This window comes from Nesoenas mayeri (assembly GCF_963082525.1).
Source record: "Nesoenas mayeri genome assembly, chromosome: 1".
NCBI classification, from domain to species: Eukaryota; Metazoa; Chordata; class Aves; order Columbiformes; family Columbidae; genus Nesoenas; species Nesoenas mayeri.
Window position 1 is genome coordinate 186177665 of NC_137541.1, and position 15015 is coordinate 186192679.

Below are 15015 nucleotides of genomic sequence, written 5' to 3' on the forward strand. Positions count from 1 at the left end.
TAAAAATAACATACATATACATCCATTTTAGATTTTATATACTGCATTTGCTACATGCACCTCTCCTGATATATTTATCTATATACATGTGTGTATGTGTTCATGTTTAGGGGATGCAAAACGTACAATCTAAAATTTGTTGTGTCACTTCTGTTTTTTGAGCAAGTCAAGATTTCCTGGGGGAAGCGATATCCTTTATTATATCTAGTGAGAGAGTTGTTTTTTTAAAAACAATCCTTAAACAAGGCCTCACATACCCAGAAGCTCATCTCCCATTTTAAACTGCCACAACTGCGCTAACGAGAGATACTGTTTTTCCCTTGCAAACGCTGCCGTGCTTGTGTCTGCAAGCCATTATGGGTTTTACAACAGCAGCATGATTGCTTCCTCTGTTGGAGAAGGAAGGTGCTCAGGGAGCAGCCGTCAGCACTGAAGGGCCCTTGGGTTCAGTGCACAACAAGAAGGGCAGAGGGAGAAGCAGACGTGATGCATGAGACCTGAGCTCCACAGGGCTGCACAGCGTTCACAGCACCTGGCAACCTTCCTAGGACAGCCTGGTGGCCAGCTCTGCTTTACTCTCTCCTGTTTTTGTCTGTAGCACTATCTATCACAAAGCCCTTTTAAGCCAAGACCCTGGAGGCACATCATGGTGAGCCTCAGTTATAATAAGACCTCCCAGTCTTATAACAATTTCCTAGAGTTTTCATTCCTAAAAGCTCTGAAATTAGACTAGGCATAAAGTAATATGCTGCAAGCCTTATTGCAGAACTAGTGTGGAATATGCTAGGTAGAATCACTCCCCACTCCTCCCCCAACCTCCAGGTCTCTTCCTTAATTGATTAAAGACACACTTCCACACTTCCACTGTCAGATTTATATGCACATTGAAGCACACACCTCTAATATGGTTGTAACTTCCTTCTTCTCTCTTTTACAGCATCCCTGTAGAGATAAATATGGGTATTTGCTTGCAGACCAGTCACCCATACCTATGAACACCGCAGCTGGGATACATAAGGAGACCCCATTTGGAAGCCATCAGTCATCTTCTGTCTGCTGGCTCCAGCTACACCCACACACATGAGAACGAATCAGCACAACCATCAGCATTGTTTCTTGACTGGAAATTATTTAACTGTTTGAAAGAGCACCTTCATTTTAATTCCAAGATTATTCAAGTATTTTGATCTTTGAACAAAAATTAGCCTACACTCGTGCTGCCTCACATTTGTGTCAGACCATGGGTTATGATGTGTTACAGAAGAATGTTATATTTTTTTTGCAATTTTGTTATCTGATGAAATCATTGTAGTGCTTTTCATCTTTGGGACAGTCAACAGGCACCACAGCCAGCCTGGGGAGAACATCAAAGCTGACCAAACTGAAGCACAGGCAGCTTCAGCCTCCTTTGCTGAAATTTTTGACTTTCAGTAAGACCAACGCACTGTCTTTGTGACTATATGTTCTATTAAAAAAGTAGCTTTAACACTAAAACCTTAGGATATTTGCAAACTCTTCCTTTCAAGCTAACTTCTCCTGCATAATAGACATGACATATCTCGGTCCATCTTTATTCTCCACCCAACCTCTGCACGCCAGCAGACTCTACGTGCTCGCTGAGTTCAGAGCAGCAGCTATAGGGAAAAAGGCGTGTTCACACAGGTGCCTTAGATGATGAAAGATGATACCAAACACAGTAGCTGGATATAGACAAGGATTTTTAACAGACTCGTCTTCCCTTTCTCTCTCCTATTTCTAGTTCCACTGTAGCCTTTCCAAGGTTAGAAAGGGGAAGAAGAACCAGAATTGCCTGCAGTAAGCAAAATGAGCTTGCACAGGGAATTCACAGGATTACATTGCAATGCTTTCTGTTTGATCGTCTGGTACTTTCCTAGTACCTCCCATTATTCTCTTCATTTTCTGACTACTGCTGAGTTTGGAAGCTGATGTTTTCATAGAACCATCTTTTACGAGGTTGGGATCACTTCCTAAATGGCAATATATATCTATCAATGTTATCACACTATATATAAAATTGTACCTGCTTTTATATTCATCAAAGTTATATTTCATTTCTCATTTTATTGCCTGTCACTCAATCTTATGATATCGTTCTGCAAGTCTTTGCAGCTTTTGTCTCTTCCCTGGTACTAAGACAGTTCTAAGCAAAAGTTACTATTTCAGAAGTCTTCTCAAAATACAGAATGACCTTAATGAGATGAACACCTGCTACCAATTTATCAGTTTGTTTTAATAAGCCATTTACTGACACTTCAATTTCAGCCAGATCTTCCAATTAAGACCCTGTCAAAAAATGTTAACAGCATAGAGAGTTTGCTGAGGAGCTCAACAGCGACCATAGATGAAAACTCAATGTCTATTCTGGTCTATTCTTCCAGAAGGGTTCCTTTACACTTTGACCACTTAGTCACCCAAATCCTGTGACAACTGTCAGAGACTGTACTGTACTGAGAGCAAGGAGCAGAAGCAAATTCAGCCACGTCAAATCACAGGGAGACAGTATTACCCCTGTACAGCACACAGGCAGGTTTAGTGCTGGCAGTTCTAATATCCAGACTTCCTGTCATGCGGTGAACATTCTTTTGGATTTCTCTGTTTTTAATAAAAAATGCTATGAAAATGTTTTGAAATGAAAGCCTTGCCAGTTTGCCACTGCAAGGCAAGTTTTCCAATCTATACAGTTTAGACAAGGTGCAGAGTGAGAGATGACTCAGTTATCATCTGTAAATGACTCCATGGAGAATAAGGACAAAAAAATTCCATATTAGGTCTCTAAGCTAGCTGAAAACTGAAAACATGAAGTTGAATACCAACAAATCCAGACTAAACCTAAAGCCTTTCCTTTATAATAATGTTTATTGACTACTAGGAAGGATTAAAATATATAGACCTTAGTTATTCAAGAGATTTCTCAAGTCTTAATTTGTTTGTAAGAGATCCCATCATAGCTTACACAGAATTAATAAGCTTATTCCTGATGGAACTGGGCAAAGTTTTTTACCTTTGTTGTGCAGGTCCAGTTACATAATCATATTTGGTTTCCTCAGCCTCAAAACATGTGATCTTATAATAAAGTATGTCTATTCAATATCCCATTTGTATGAGTGTTACTTTGGCTTTAATGCAGTAACAAATCATCCTGTGTGCATAAATTAATATGCTCCTACTTTCAAATTTCATGTAAGCAACATGACCTTGATGCTTTACATACAGTGAAAGAATCAAATATTTTGAATCCCTCAGCTGAAGAAAGGAAGCTGCCTGTGCTCAAACTTTTTTATGGCAACTGCTGGCAAATACAGTTTTTGCAGACGCAATCCCCCAAAAAAAGTAGTATAAAATAATATAAAATTGGAGCAAGGTGTTCACACAAGGGCTGAAGAAGGAGGGGTAGAATGAAACTGGTCAATGAGATCCAGTAAGCTTGGCTTTAATCTCACTCAGGGTCACCTCTATAGGGAAACACAGTGGCATTGCTTTCTTAGTATAATTATGCTGCTACAATTATACTATTATAAATTGTTGTGTTTCCAAAGCAACATGTCAGGAGTAATTCCATTGAATCAATGACATAAGGACTAGAAGAATCAATTCACCATACCCAGTTGTCTCAGGACACTGAATTCCTGATTTTTTTTTTCCTATTAAATACAACAAAAAATTAAAAATGAATATAAATCCAGTAGTAATAACCCAAAATGATTGTAATACAATTATCTGCTTATGTTTAAAGAAATCTATTTTGAAAAGAGAAAGGCAGTCTGCAGCTATTCATTATCTTCGTTGACTTAATCTAAACATTGAGAAATTACCAGCTGTTTACAATTGCCAGTGTAAAGCTACACTGAGTATGCCAAGCATCAGCGGGCGTTTGGTGCCCTCTTATGTTTTACACGAGCAACTTAGTGATTGTAGCCCTTCCTGGCGATACATCACTTGCGAAGGCTTCTCAGGTTACAGATTGTTAAGAAAGTAAGTGCAAACTAAGATAACTAACTACTTTATGCTTCAGAAAGATTAATAACCACTTTAAGGCGGTGAACTTACGGTAACGAGCAGACCCACACATACTGGTGCACCTTCCCCCTCAGCTTTTCTTGAGGCAGCTCAGCCTTGCTGAACCGATCCTACACAGCACAACCTGGTTCAGGCTTCTTTTGTTTTGGCCAGACAGATATTGTTAATCAGTTGCTGAGTACAATAACACAAAAAAAGGTGGGTTAGCATCACAGAAAAATCAAGATTAACTTCTTGGAATTGGAAGAGAGGACTACATGACCTGGTCTTACCTCCTAGGAATGTCATTCAGTTAACATGAAAACATACAATATTCCTATTTCCTTTATTTCTATACTCCAGTGATTAATTATTACACTTAAAGTTGACAGGTATTAATTAAATTAGATTTCTGGGGGATCTACCTTAGGTTTTCTTTCTTGTCTAGTTAACACGGTAGTATGTACTTCTTGTGCAGGTATTGTGTACTACTAAACAAATATTGTGTAGTACTTCTTGTGAAATTACTTCTAAACCCATAGAGAAGTCCCTTCTCGATCTTCTAAAAACTAAGCAGATTGCTTGGTAAATGTTTTCTGGAAATAAAGCCTGATTCTACATTAAGAAGAGTTTTGTTAGTTAGTTTTTAATTTCCCTATTAGCATCAAAAGGGTATACAGTTTAAATATTTTTCTTCTACTTGGCACTTACATGACGACTCATCTCATTTTACTAATTACTCAGAGGAAAACATCTGGGAGAGATTTATGTGCCTTTTTGGATACATAAATTAGAATGCAAAAGAGATGAGCCACAGAAATAGTAATGTATAAAGATAACATAGAATTTTAATTACATTTGAATGTTGGTACCAGAAATTATTAAATACCTCATTAAAGTGTTGAGGACCCCATATTTAGAAAAGTAATCCATTGCAATGGAATGTATTGGTATTAGTACAGAAATAAAGCGCCCAAGTCTTTCATAATGGGAAATTCTCCATTTATTTTATCAAATTATTCTACTATGCAATTTTTCAGAAATCAGTTTCAAGATGATACATAAGAAAACCTTCAGAGAATTATCAAGTTAGTGCACAAATCAATCATTTTCTCAGCCTGGTCATAGATGCAGAGATAAAAAGGAGTCTAAGTATCTTGTACTAGTTAATAATGAGCATCCCTTCTTATCACAGATACCCAAATGCCTAAAGGCAAGGCACATTTTGGCACTGCGGCCTACTTCAGTAAAGCCAGACAAAACTGGATGAATTCTCCCCGCTTCTAGGGGCTGCAAAAGCCCACGTAAAAGGAGAGTTGAAAGCAGATCCACACAACAAACATGAAACTTGTAGAAATAACTTGTTCATCATCATCCAAAAGTGCACTATTCCTTTCATGAACACTGAAGCATGTTCCCAAAGAGCTTCAAGTTCTGTTTCAAATGGATGTGACAGAAGAAAAATAAATAAGGACAGGGTGTGGTGGGGGAGGATGATTTGCTTGGACCCCTTACACTATCAAGATACACTCAAATATAGTTAATGTTCTCACAGGAATATTTTTTAAAAGAAAATCATGTTGTGTAGGTGAGAAATAGCTAAATTGCACACAAAGCAGAGATCCCTGAGCTAGTGGCGACCTAGTTGGAAAATCCACACAACACGCTGCAAAGCAATGTGGACATATCCACCCAGATCTAGACAAAGTACTGCTTTTTCAGCTAATAAATATTGCTTACTAGCTCACATTCAAGACCGTGTGAATGATAGGTCATATTTACTAGTGTATAACTCTGAAGTTCTGGTTCTAAGGCTTGGATGAGGGCAGCTAGATTAGATCTACTTTTGTTATTGTGGATGCAGCCAACATTAAAGCATTCATATTTAGTGCATTAATCTCAAATGGTACTGAAATCAGGCCATCAGGCTCCACAGATGAGTTGCTTTCCACAGAAAATCTGAATGTGACTTTTCTGGACAGTATTCCCATCTGCTGACCTAGAAATTTGTGGTCATATGTTGAAACCGGCCAAATTAGGATGCATTTGCTTTTGATTAAGTTCACTGAAGTGGATATTTCCCATCAGAATAATTCCATTTTCCAAATTCCCTTTCTAAGGATATTAAAAAAAAAAAGAAAATAAAAAAAGACTACTGCTCTTAGCTGGTAATTAGCATTAAAATAGTCCACACAGTAGAATAAGTGCGTGGAAACTGCAAAAATCCTCTGAAATGCTTTGAAGAGCTAGTAGATAAACATGGAATGTGGATCCTTTACAGAGGTAATCAGTTATTCACTGTCTGATTTCTGCTGTGCCATTTTCCTATACCCAGTTCCCTCCGTGCTATAAAGTGAACTAACTTAAAACCTTGAAACAACACATAAAGAAAACTGAACCACTCTGGACTGGCAATGGAAAGAGATACCATTTTTTAGGACAGAGCTTGGAGGCATCTGCTAGGATGTAGTGTAAGAAACTCAGCTCTAGACATTAATGGGAGTTGATGAAGTCTAGGTGCTGAATATCAAACAGTTAACAATCCCTGGATCAAGACAGATGCAGTGCTATTAACTGACAGTTTCAATAAAATTGGGAGAAAAAAATTGTGTCTCCCAGTTCCCAGCGCTGATTAAGACTTCCCTAGAAAATTGCAATTTGTTTACCTCGAGTAACTTAAATGAGTTGAACTTCAATATGTTCCACTATGAAATCTTATGTAACAGAAAACTCACACTGGTATAAATCAGATCAGGTTAAGAATTGATTTAGTTAGGAATCAGTAATTAGCTGCTGTGCACATACTTCTAATTTAGTTTGAAGTGCGTGATACCAATTTAACTTAAGCTTATTATAGAATTTACTACTTTAGTTAGAGCTGAAAACTTAGATTTCAATGCTTATGGCATTAACCACTTAAGGCAGATGCCAGCATCGGCACTGTACCAGGATCCAGCAACACCTTATTCAACATTCTAATGCAACCCTGTATTCAGTGTTCGGCAGTATCAGCACAATGATTCCATAAATCTCGTGAAAAAACATTAAAACGAGGTGCTTGCTTCCCAGGAAATCACTTATATACTACTTTCAGACAGTTTTGACCTTCATTTAACAACACCCACAGGCTAAGTAGAGTAGCCCCAAGATGACTTTATACATTTAAGAACAGCAGCTGTGTTTGTAAACTTTTATATAATAAAATTAAGATGCTTAATTTTACAATGTCATTGTACAATTCTCAGCAACAAAAGCCAAAGCCACCATCGCATCACTAAAATGAGTAACGGCTCAAGACCAAGTACTCCTCCAGGACTGCAGAACAGCTAGGACAGATTCTTAGCCCTGAAGTTCTGGGAGCACAATGATCTGTGCTTGTCAAAGGAAACACAAGCTACAGAAAACTCAAGGAAATATGGTCATAGATCTTGTATGTCACACAGCTTGGGCCATGGTAGTTGTGGGAAACCATCAGCTTAAGGGTATGTACTTTTGTACTTGCTGGGCTCCAATCTCTGCAATATAGACTGCTCCACTCTTCATGTCTACATCCACAAGGTGTGGTTTGGTTTCGTCTGCCAGCTGGACAGTGTTGACCATAACACAGTCCCCAATAGCGCCAACCGGTGGTGCTGCCAAGATCGCTAACCGGTTGATATTCAGCTGGGCGACAATCAGGTATTTGTAATCTGCAGTAAATCTGTGAAAGACAGAGATATATCTTTGAATTATGAACTCCAAATGACATCTCATTTTAACATAACCACGCACTTTTAAACAAACAAAATCTCCGTAGTAGTCAAGCTTTTGAAGGCTACAACAGGCTAAATACAGTTAAACATGGAGAATTAACTTGTAAGCCTTGCTCTGCATGTTGCTGCTCCTTGAGACAGATTGTGCAGCAGAAAACTCCTTCAAGACAATCTCCCTTTAAAAGCTCCAACAGTAAGGTCAACATCACATGAAAACTTTAACAATCTTGCACTGAAATCCATGGGGCTTGTTATAAAGCCAGGATTTCCCTGTCAAGATGCAACTATGCAGATTTTGCATGTGATGAGGACTCAGCACTCTATTAGTTAAACTGGTTAACTACTTTGTCAGACATTAAATATCAATATTTTAATTCACCAGTAAGAGTACACCTTATTCATTTAACTGCATGCTTTTAGAAGAACTGTTCAACAATACAATAAGCTCAGGAAGTGTCAGTTGGATGAGTACATGGTGAGATGGATCAAGAACTGGCTGGATAGCAGAGTTCAGAGGGTTGTGTTCAACGGTGCAGAGTCTCGTTGGCGGCCTGTAGTTAGTGGGGTTCCCCAGGGGTCAGTGTAAGGTTCAGTCCTGTTCAACCTGTTCATCAATGACCTGGATGAAGAGACTGAGTGCACCCTCAGCAAGTTTGCTGATGATACCAAACTGGGAGGAAGGGCTGACACACCAGAAGGCTGTGCTGCCATTCAGCGAGACCTAGACAGGCTGGAAGACTGGGCAGAGAAGAACCTGATGAAGCTCAACAAGACCAAGTGTAGGGTCCTGCATGTAGGGAGGCACCAGTACAAGTCAGGGGTGGGCCTGCTGGAAAGCAGCACTGCAGAGAATGACTTGGTCAGCCATGAGTCAACAACGTGCCCTTGTGGCCAAGAAGGCCAATGGTACCCCAGGGTGCATTAAGAAAAGTGTGAGCAGCAGGTGGAGGGAGGTTCTCCCCGCCTCTACTCTGCCCTGGTGAGGCCGCATCTGGAGTAATGCGTCCAGTTCTGGGCTCCCCAGTTTAAGAATAATAAGGAACTACTGGAGGGAGTCCAGTAGAGAGCTACGAAGATGATTAGGGGTCTGGAGCATCTTTTTTATGAGGAGAGGCTGAGAGAGCTGTGTCTGTTCAGCCCGGAGAAGAAAAGGCTGAGAAGGGATCTTATCAATGCTTATAAATATCTCAAGGGTGGATGTCAAGAGGATGGGACCTGGCTCTCTTCAGTGGTTCCCAATGATAAGATGAGGGACAACAGGCACAGACTGAAACATAGGAGGTTCCATCTGAATATGAGGAGAAACTTCTTTACTTTGAGGGTGCCAGAGCACTGGAACAGGCTGCCCAGAGAGGTTATGGCGTCTCCTTCTCTGGAGACATTAAAGACCTGCCTGGACACATTCCTGTGTGATCTGCTCTGGGTGAACCTACTTTAGCAGGTGGGTTGGACTAGATGATCTCCAGAGGTCCCTTCCAACCCCAACCATTCTTTAATTCTGTAATACCTGACAGAATAGGGTCCATCTTCTGAAAAACAGTTGTTCCAAGACCCGAGCCATTCCCCTGTGACTTTATCAAAAACTTGGATTCTTTTGTTGTCTCTGTCTGCAACCCATACCTGTTAAGAACAAAAATTATGACTGTTGACAAACAGAAAAAATCAAATGCATTCATTTCTGACACAGGCAAAGTATCCTGTAGTAAAAAATAAGTACATCTTAGAAGAATGTACCTCCACATTCAAAATGACTTAAGTAAGTATGACTTCCAGATATAAAACAAAACTGCCACACAGTGAACACAAATTATTTTATATTACTTTAACAGAGAAATCAGTGCCTCCATTTCTGTGGCTACATTGAGGACATATTCCCACCTATTTAATTCTAAACATACTGGTCTGACACCCACTAACAATTAGTTTTTCAACAGCAGTCATGATCCAGTCCTATGATAGCTGCACCTGCAAACCCTAGTACTACTATAAATATTGTGCAATTCATACACTAAGAGCATTTTCAGCATGTTTTGTTGAGCTTATCTCTGTTCCACCCTGTGCTAACTGGGTTCACAAACACTGCAAGCTACTGCAGTAGGATCTGCAGATGAAACTTCAGCTCATGACCACTACCACACTGAAAACTGCAACCCACATAAAATGACCCACAGCACAACACATCAATTAAAAAAAGAAATAGCATTTGTTTTGTTCAAACAAGTGTGTCAAAAGATGAAAAAAGTTCTCCCTTTATTCATTACCCGTCCAACAGGATCCAATGTTACACTGTGAGGAATCTTGAACTGACCAATGCCGGTCCCATTTGTCCCAGTCAGCCATATCTCTTTGTAGTCTAAACAGTGAGCAACATGAAAAAGTTAAAAAAAAAAAAAAATAAAAAAAAAATCACAGTAAGAAAACAACAAATAAAATAGCTTCAAGCCATTCCCTTGCAAAATTACTTTGATTAAATTTTAAAAGGTGGAATTTCTAAACACAGGCTTTTTAAAACACAGTATTCCCGATACATTAAACCAAGAAATACTGGAAATACTACAGGGACTACTGGATTGTTATTAGTGGCTTCAGGCTTATGGTTATAGCAATGTAGCCACTAGTACACAAAAGACACAGTCCAAGGCTCTGTATTTGAAAATGACAACAACAACAACAAAAACTCACCAAAACAGAAAACAGTAAACAGTTGGCTGGCTATGATTTGTTACTTGGCAGTTTTGAACCAGTTTTGAGTTTAAACAATTACCATTTTGCAAACTAGATACTAGCGAACCGACTGGTTTATGACAGTGCAAAGGAGAAACGGTAGCTCCTTCACCTTTCCCCAACTGTAGACATGTGCAGACTCCTAACTCACAGCTCTAACCAATACGGACTATCTAACTGGGGAATATGAGCAAGCTAATTAGAATCATGGAATAATTTAAGAGATCTCCACACACCATCAGGTCCAACCTGCTTCTTAAAGCAGGACTAGCTTCAATAACAAATCCAACTCTGAAGTTAGATCAGGTTATTCATTACTTATCAAGTTTTAAGCAACTCCAAGAATGGAAACTTCCCACCCTCTCTGGGCAACTATTCACTGTCTGATCACCCTCACTGTGAATCTTTCACTACAAAACTAGAACTGGAATTCCCTCCTCTTGTATCTTTTGCTCAGTGTTCCTCATTCTTCACTGTGAATTTCCAATCAATGTGTGCCTCTGTCTTCTCTATACCCTCCCATTACTGACTTGAAGACAGTGATAAGAATCATCCTTAGCTTTATCTCCTGAAGGCTGAACAAACTCATTCTGTCTCTTGTCATAAATGATTAGGGAGATTTCTCCTGAAGTGACAAGCAGTAAAACAGGACCTGATCCAACAAAGTCTTCAAACTAATGTTAAATGACAGCTCTACCTACTCCACACCTAAAAGTATTCTCAAGTTGTGTTATTTAAAATCAATTTTCCACGGTCAACTACTGCAGAAGTTCCTTTTTCCATACCGTTGGATAGTTTGAGCAATCTGTTATTCATTCCTCCGTCTCCATCCACAACATAGAGATCTCCACTTTCCTCTACAAAGATTTCTGCTGGTTGATCAAATTGTAGGGGAATCAAACTTGAACCAGCATTACCTGGTGTGCCCAAGACCTGCAGGAGTTTACCTGAAGGGCTATACTGTTTCACGGTGTGCCCATATTTCCCTGAATTAAGGAAAAAAAAGTGCAAAAACATCTTAACAAAATAAAATGGAAGTATTACAACTGATTACTAATATTAAAAAAGAAAATCTCCTGATACTCACAAGTGATATTAATAAATCAGACAAAATTTTATAGTAAGAACATGACAGTGGGTTAGTAAATCCACAGGCTACAACAATATTAATTCATTGTATTAGGGCCACCCAACCTAGGACAGGGACAGAAGATAAGTCTAGACAGAAGATTTTTTTATTTCCATGATAGTTCTCCTGGGAAGAAAACAAAGAAACAAAACCAAACAGACAACCAAACAAAAACACCAAAAAAACGCTTGCTTGCCAAGTTTAGAAGCTACAAGACACAGCACAACTCATGAATCTTCAGAGTATTTTGTGCAGCACCTGAGAAGTTTGTTCATGGCAGGTAAAGCATAAATCTGTCTCAGAGTTGTTTCAGAGACTTAAATAAATGAGTAGTTTGAACCAATACCTGCAATATTTTCTTCCCCACTCAATACTTCTAATATCACCACCATACATACCTGTTCCAACATCTGTGATCCATACTGAACTATCTGTTGCGGTGTTCAATACAAAGATACCATGAGGCATTTCAACTGTTTCATTCCAGGAGTAAAGAAAATAGCCTTCCACTGAGAATACAAGTACCTTTGGAACATTGTCTCCCCTCTGTAAAGACAAAAAAGGTCTATTAAGAAAACGTATCAAGCAAGCAATCAGATTTTTGAAAATTCTTCTTTGTAAAGTTTTTGCAATGCTTCATGAATTGTAAGAATCTCCTGAGACTGTCTGCTAGATCTCATTTTCTCCAGCTAAAAAAAGAAGTGTCTAACCTCAGCATGCAAAACTTTCCAGCCTTCTAGAATTTAAACTTAAGTTACATATAGTCCAATTTTCAGAGCAGCCAAGCTGCTGCAGCTATCTTGGTTTTAATTTTGAACCAGGTTTTTATATTCTTGTTGAAAAATACACTACGCATAACACAGGCATAAAAAACAGTCACTGTACTTGTTAGCTGTACGGTACTCAAGTACTGATGCTGTGCTTTATAACCGAATCCCACCACTTTCTGTGACCTGGAGATACCAATGCATTGAACTGGGTAGGGCAAATAATTGAACTCCAACTACAGTAACCTTTTACCTTTCAGTTAGAGAAGAGGCTACTGTCACTCAATTTGGATTATGCTTTCATACCACAGAAATGCAATGCTTTTAAAAGCACAAACAAGCATGGTGCCAAAACTGCTTTAAAATGGATATAGCAGAGACATACATACTTATATTTTCACCAATTTTGATACAGTAATTATTCATATATATATATATATATAGACACACACATACATATAATCTAAATCAAACACTTTAAAGGAAAAACACTAGATCAACAAGGAGAGATATTTAGTACTCTCACTCACTTGTCCCACATAGACCAAACCATGACGAGAGTCGACAGCAACACAAAACGTTTGGCCAGTGAAGTATTCTGGAAGTTTAGGCCAGCCTATGTCCAGCTTGTACATCTGTTGCTGTCCATTCCAATGAGGGAAGTAATCAAATGCTTTTAAAAACTGGAAACACAACAATAAATACCCATTAGTAGTTAAATTCTATGATAGTGGGATCAGAAGAACTAGCAGTAGAAAGTCACTTTGTACTAAAGCATCATAAATGGATTTATTCAAATTAAATTTAGAAGACAAACAGAAATAGGCTTGTAGCTATGTTTTTGGACTGCAAATGGGAAAACTTCGACAAACTAGCTAATAAAATCCTTTAGATTGGGGAGCTCTGGAGTTAGAAGGCAAAATAAACACACCCAGAAATATCATACATCATAGTTGCTATTACACTCCAAAATGAGGAAAATAGCATAGAAGGCTCCGAAACAAACAGAATCAATAAACACTTCAAAAATACATAAAACTAAGAAAAAGCAAAATAAATGGAAAATGCGGCTCAAAAAAGAAAACTACATCTTAGAAATGGGGATGTGTAAGACAGCAGGAACAGCAACATCAAAATGTATGTATATATTTTAAAGGGTGACAGAAAAAAAGCCCATCTTTCACCTTTTTGTTTTGGTTTTCCAAGAAAACAAGGGAAGCCAAGCACAGATATGCTGCAGCGAGCTAAGCACTAGAACTGAAAGATCAGGCCAGAACTAAAAGTAACAAGTGTTGACCCTGAAGGACCAGAGCCATTTAACATTTCTGTTAATTGCCTTGCCAGAAGCAGAGGCAAGTTATGACACGGAACTACAAACAGCTTGAGAAAGACTAGCCCATCACGAAGGAAACCCGAGAGCAATTAAGCAAGGAGAAAACCCGACAGGAAGAAGTTATTCACCCAGAGATTATTAAAGTTTTTCTTCATTTAAGCAGCGCACACCGCTTGGAAACCCCTGCACAAGAACCACCCAGTGCTCGCATTTATCTCGGGCTGCAAAGCCACATAACGAAGCCTCTAAGCCAGAACAGGCCCGGGAAGGCACCAGGACGGCTCGGGCCCCGCAGCCCTGCCGGCACCGCTGCGAGTCCCCGCGCAGGCCGGGGACAGGCGGCCCTACCACAGGCCCGGACCCAAGCGCTCTCCCCCCGGGCGCCCGCCGGCCCCCTCCGGAAGCCATAACCAGAGGGCTCATAGGAAGCTCCCGCGCTACGCCCCGTCCCTCAGGCCGCGGCCGCCGCCCACCTGCGAGCCCCAGAGCAGCGCCAGCAGCACCAACAGCGCCCCGGCCATCGGCAGCCACAGCCCCGCCGGCCGCCTCCGCCGCATCAAGGCCTGGACGGGGCGGGGCTGCCTCGCGGGAGGGCCGCGTTGCCATGGCAGCCACGTGACCGACGCCCCTCCCGCCAGCAGGTGGTTCAGGGAAGGCGGGGGGGTTTCGCTCTCATTCTCCCGGCCCTGGGCTGTCCGACTCTATGCCGTCTCTGAGCCGAGCTGCGCCAGCGCGGAGGCGGGCAAGAGTGGGCACGTCGACGCCCCGCGGAAGGATTTAGCGCTTCAGAGCGACTCCTGGGAGCTAAAAAACGGGGGAGTCTATCTCGAGTTTCCGCCACTTCTGCGTAGGCATTATTGTTGTTGACCAGCATGGAAAGGGGCCTTCGGGTCCATGGTGTGACGTCATAGCCGCGCGCCGGCGGGGAGGCAGGCTTGCCGAGCGGGGTGTTCTGTCGGTAGCTGCGCCCTCGCTTCCCGGCCGCTCCCCGGACTCTGCCCCGCGGCCGCTCCCAGCTGCCTCGGCCTCTGGCCGCCGGGATCACAGGGTGGCGGCGGAGAGAGCCATGGGGTGCGGGGGTGCCCGGCAGGCGGGCGCGGGCCGGACGGGCCTCGGTGCCGCGTGCTGAGGGGAGCGGCGCGGCGAGGCCGCCCGAGGGGCTGCGGCTGCCGCCCCGCGACTGCCGCCCCGCGACTGCCGCCGGCCCGGCCGCTCTGCCCCTGGTCCTGCCTCTTCCTTCGCCGGCGAGAACAGCCTCGGAACGTGCGCGGGTCCCGGCAGCAGCCGTGTCCG

The 15015-nt window shown here is 41.3% G+C and overlaps 1 protein-coding gene across 2 annotated transcripts; it reads right to left on the reverse strand.

Annotated features, from left to right (window-relative positions):
* Positions 1–3669: 3669 nt before the first annotated feature.
* Positions 3670–14416, reverse strand: NHLRC3 (NHL repeat containing 3). 2 transcript variants are annotated; one of them, XM_080352003.1, is made up of 8 exons: positions 14196–14416; positions 12920–13072; positions 12021–12168; positions 11279–11479; positions 10031–10122; positions 9277–9389; positions 7508–7717; positions 3670–4212 (listed from the first exon to the last, which is right to left on the reverse strand). In XM_080352003.1, exons 1-8 carry the CDS (start codon positions 14277–14279, stop codon positions 4206–4208), a joined length of 1008 nt encoding a protein of 335 aa, XP_080208129.1. In that variant the 5' UTR covers positions 14280–14416; the 3' UTR covers positions 3670–4205. The 2 variants fall into 2 exon arrangements, with proteins under 2 accessions (XP_080208129.1, XP_080208128.1); XM_080352002.1 differs by lacking the exon at positions 3670–4212 and having other exon boundaries at positions 4638–7717.
* Between the last annotated feature and the right edge of the window lie 599 nt (positions 14417–15015).

Excerpts from the sequence above, each read along its gene's own strand:
- NHLRC3 (XM_080352002.1), bottom strand. The coding sequence starts at position 14,279 with ATGCGGCGGAGGCGGCCGGCGGGGCTGTGGCTGCCGATGGCCGGGGCG. Across the intron at positions 13,073-14,195 it reads CGCTGCTCTGGGGCTCGCAG|TTTTTAAAAGCATTTGATTA; the intron begins GTGGGCGGCGGC and ends TTGTGTTTCCAG. Across the intron at positions 10,123-11,278 it reads ATTGCTCAAACTATCCAACG|ACTACAAAGAGATATGGCTG; the intron begins GTATGGAAAAAG and ends CTCACTGTTTAG.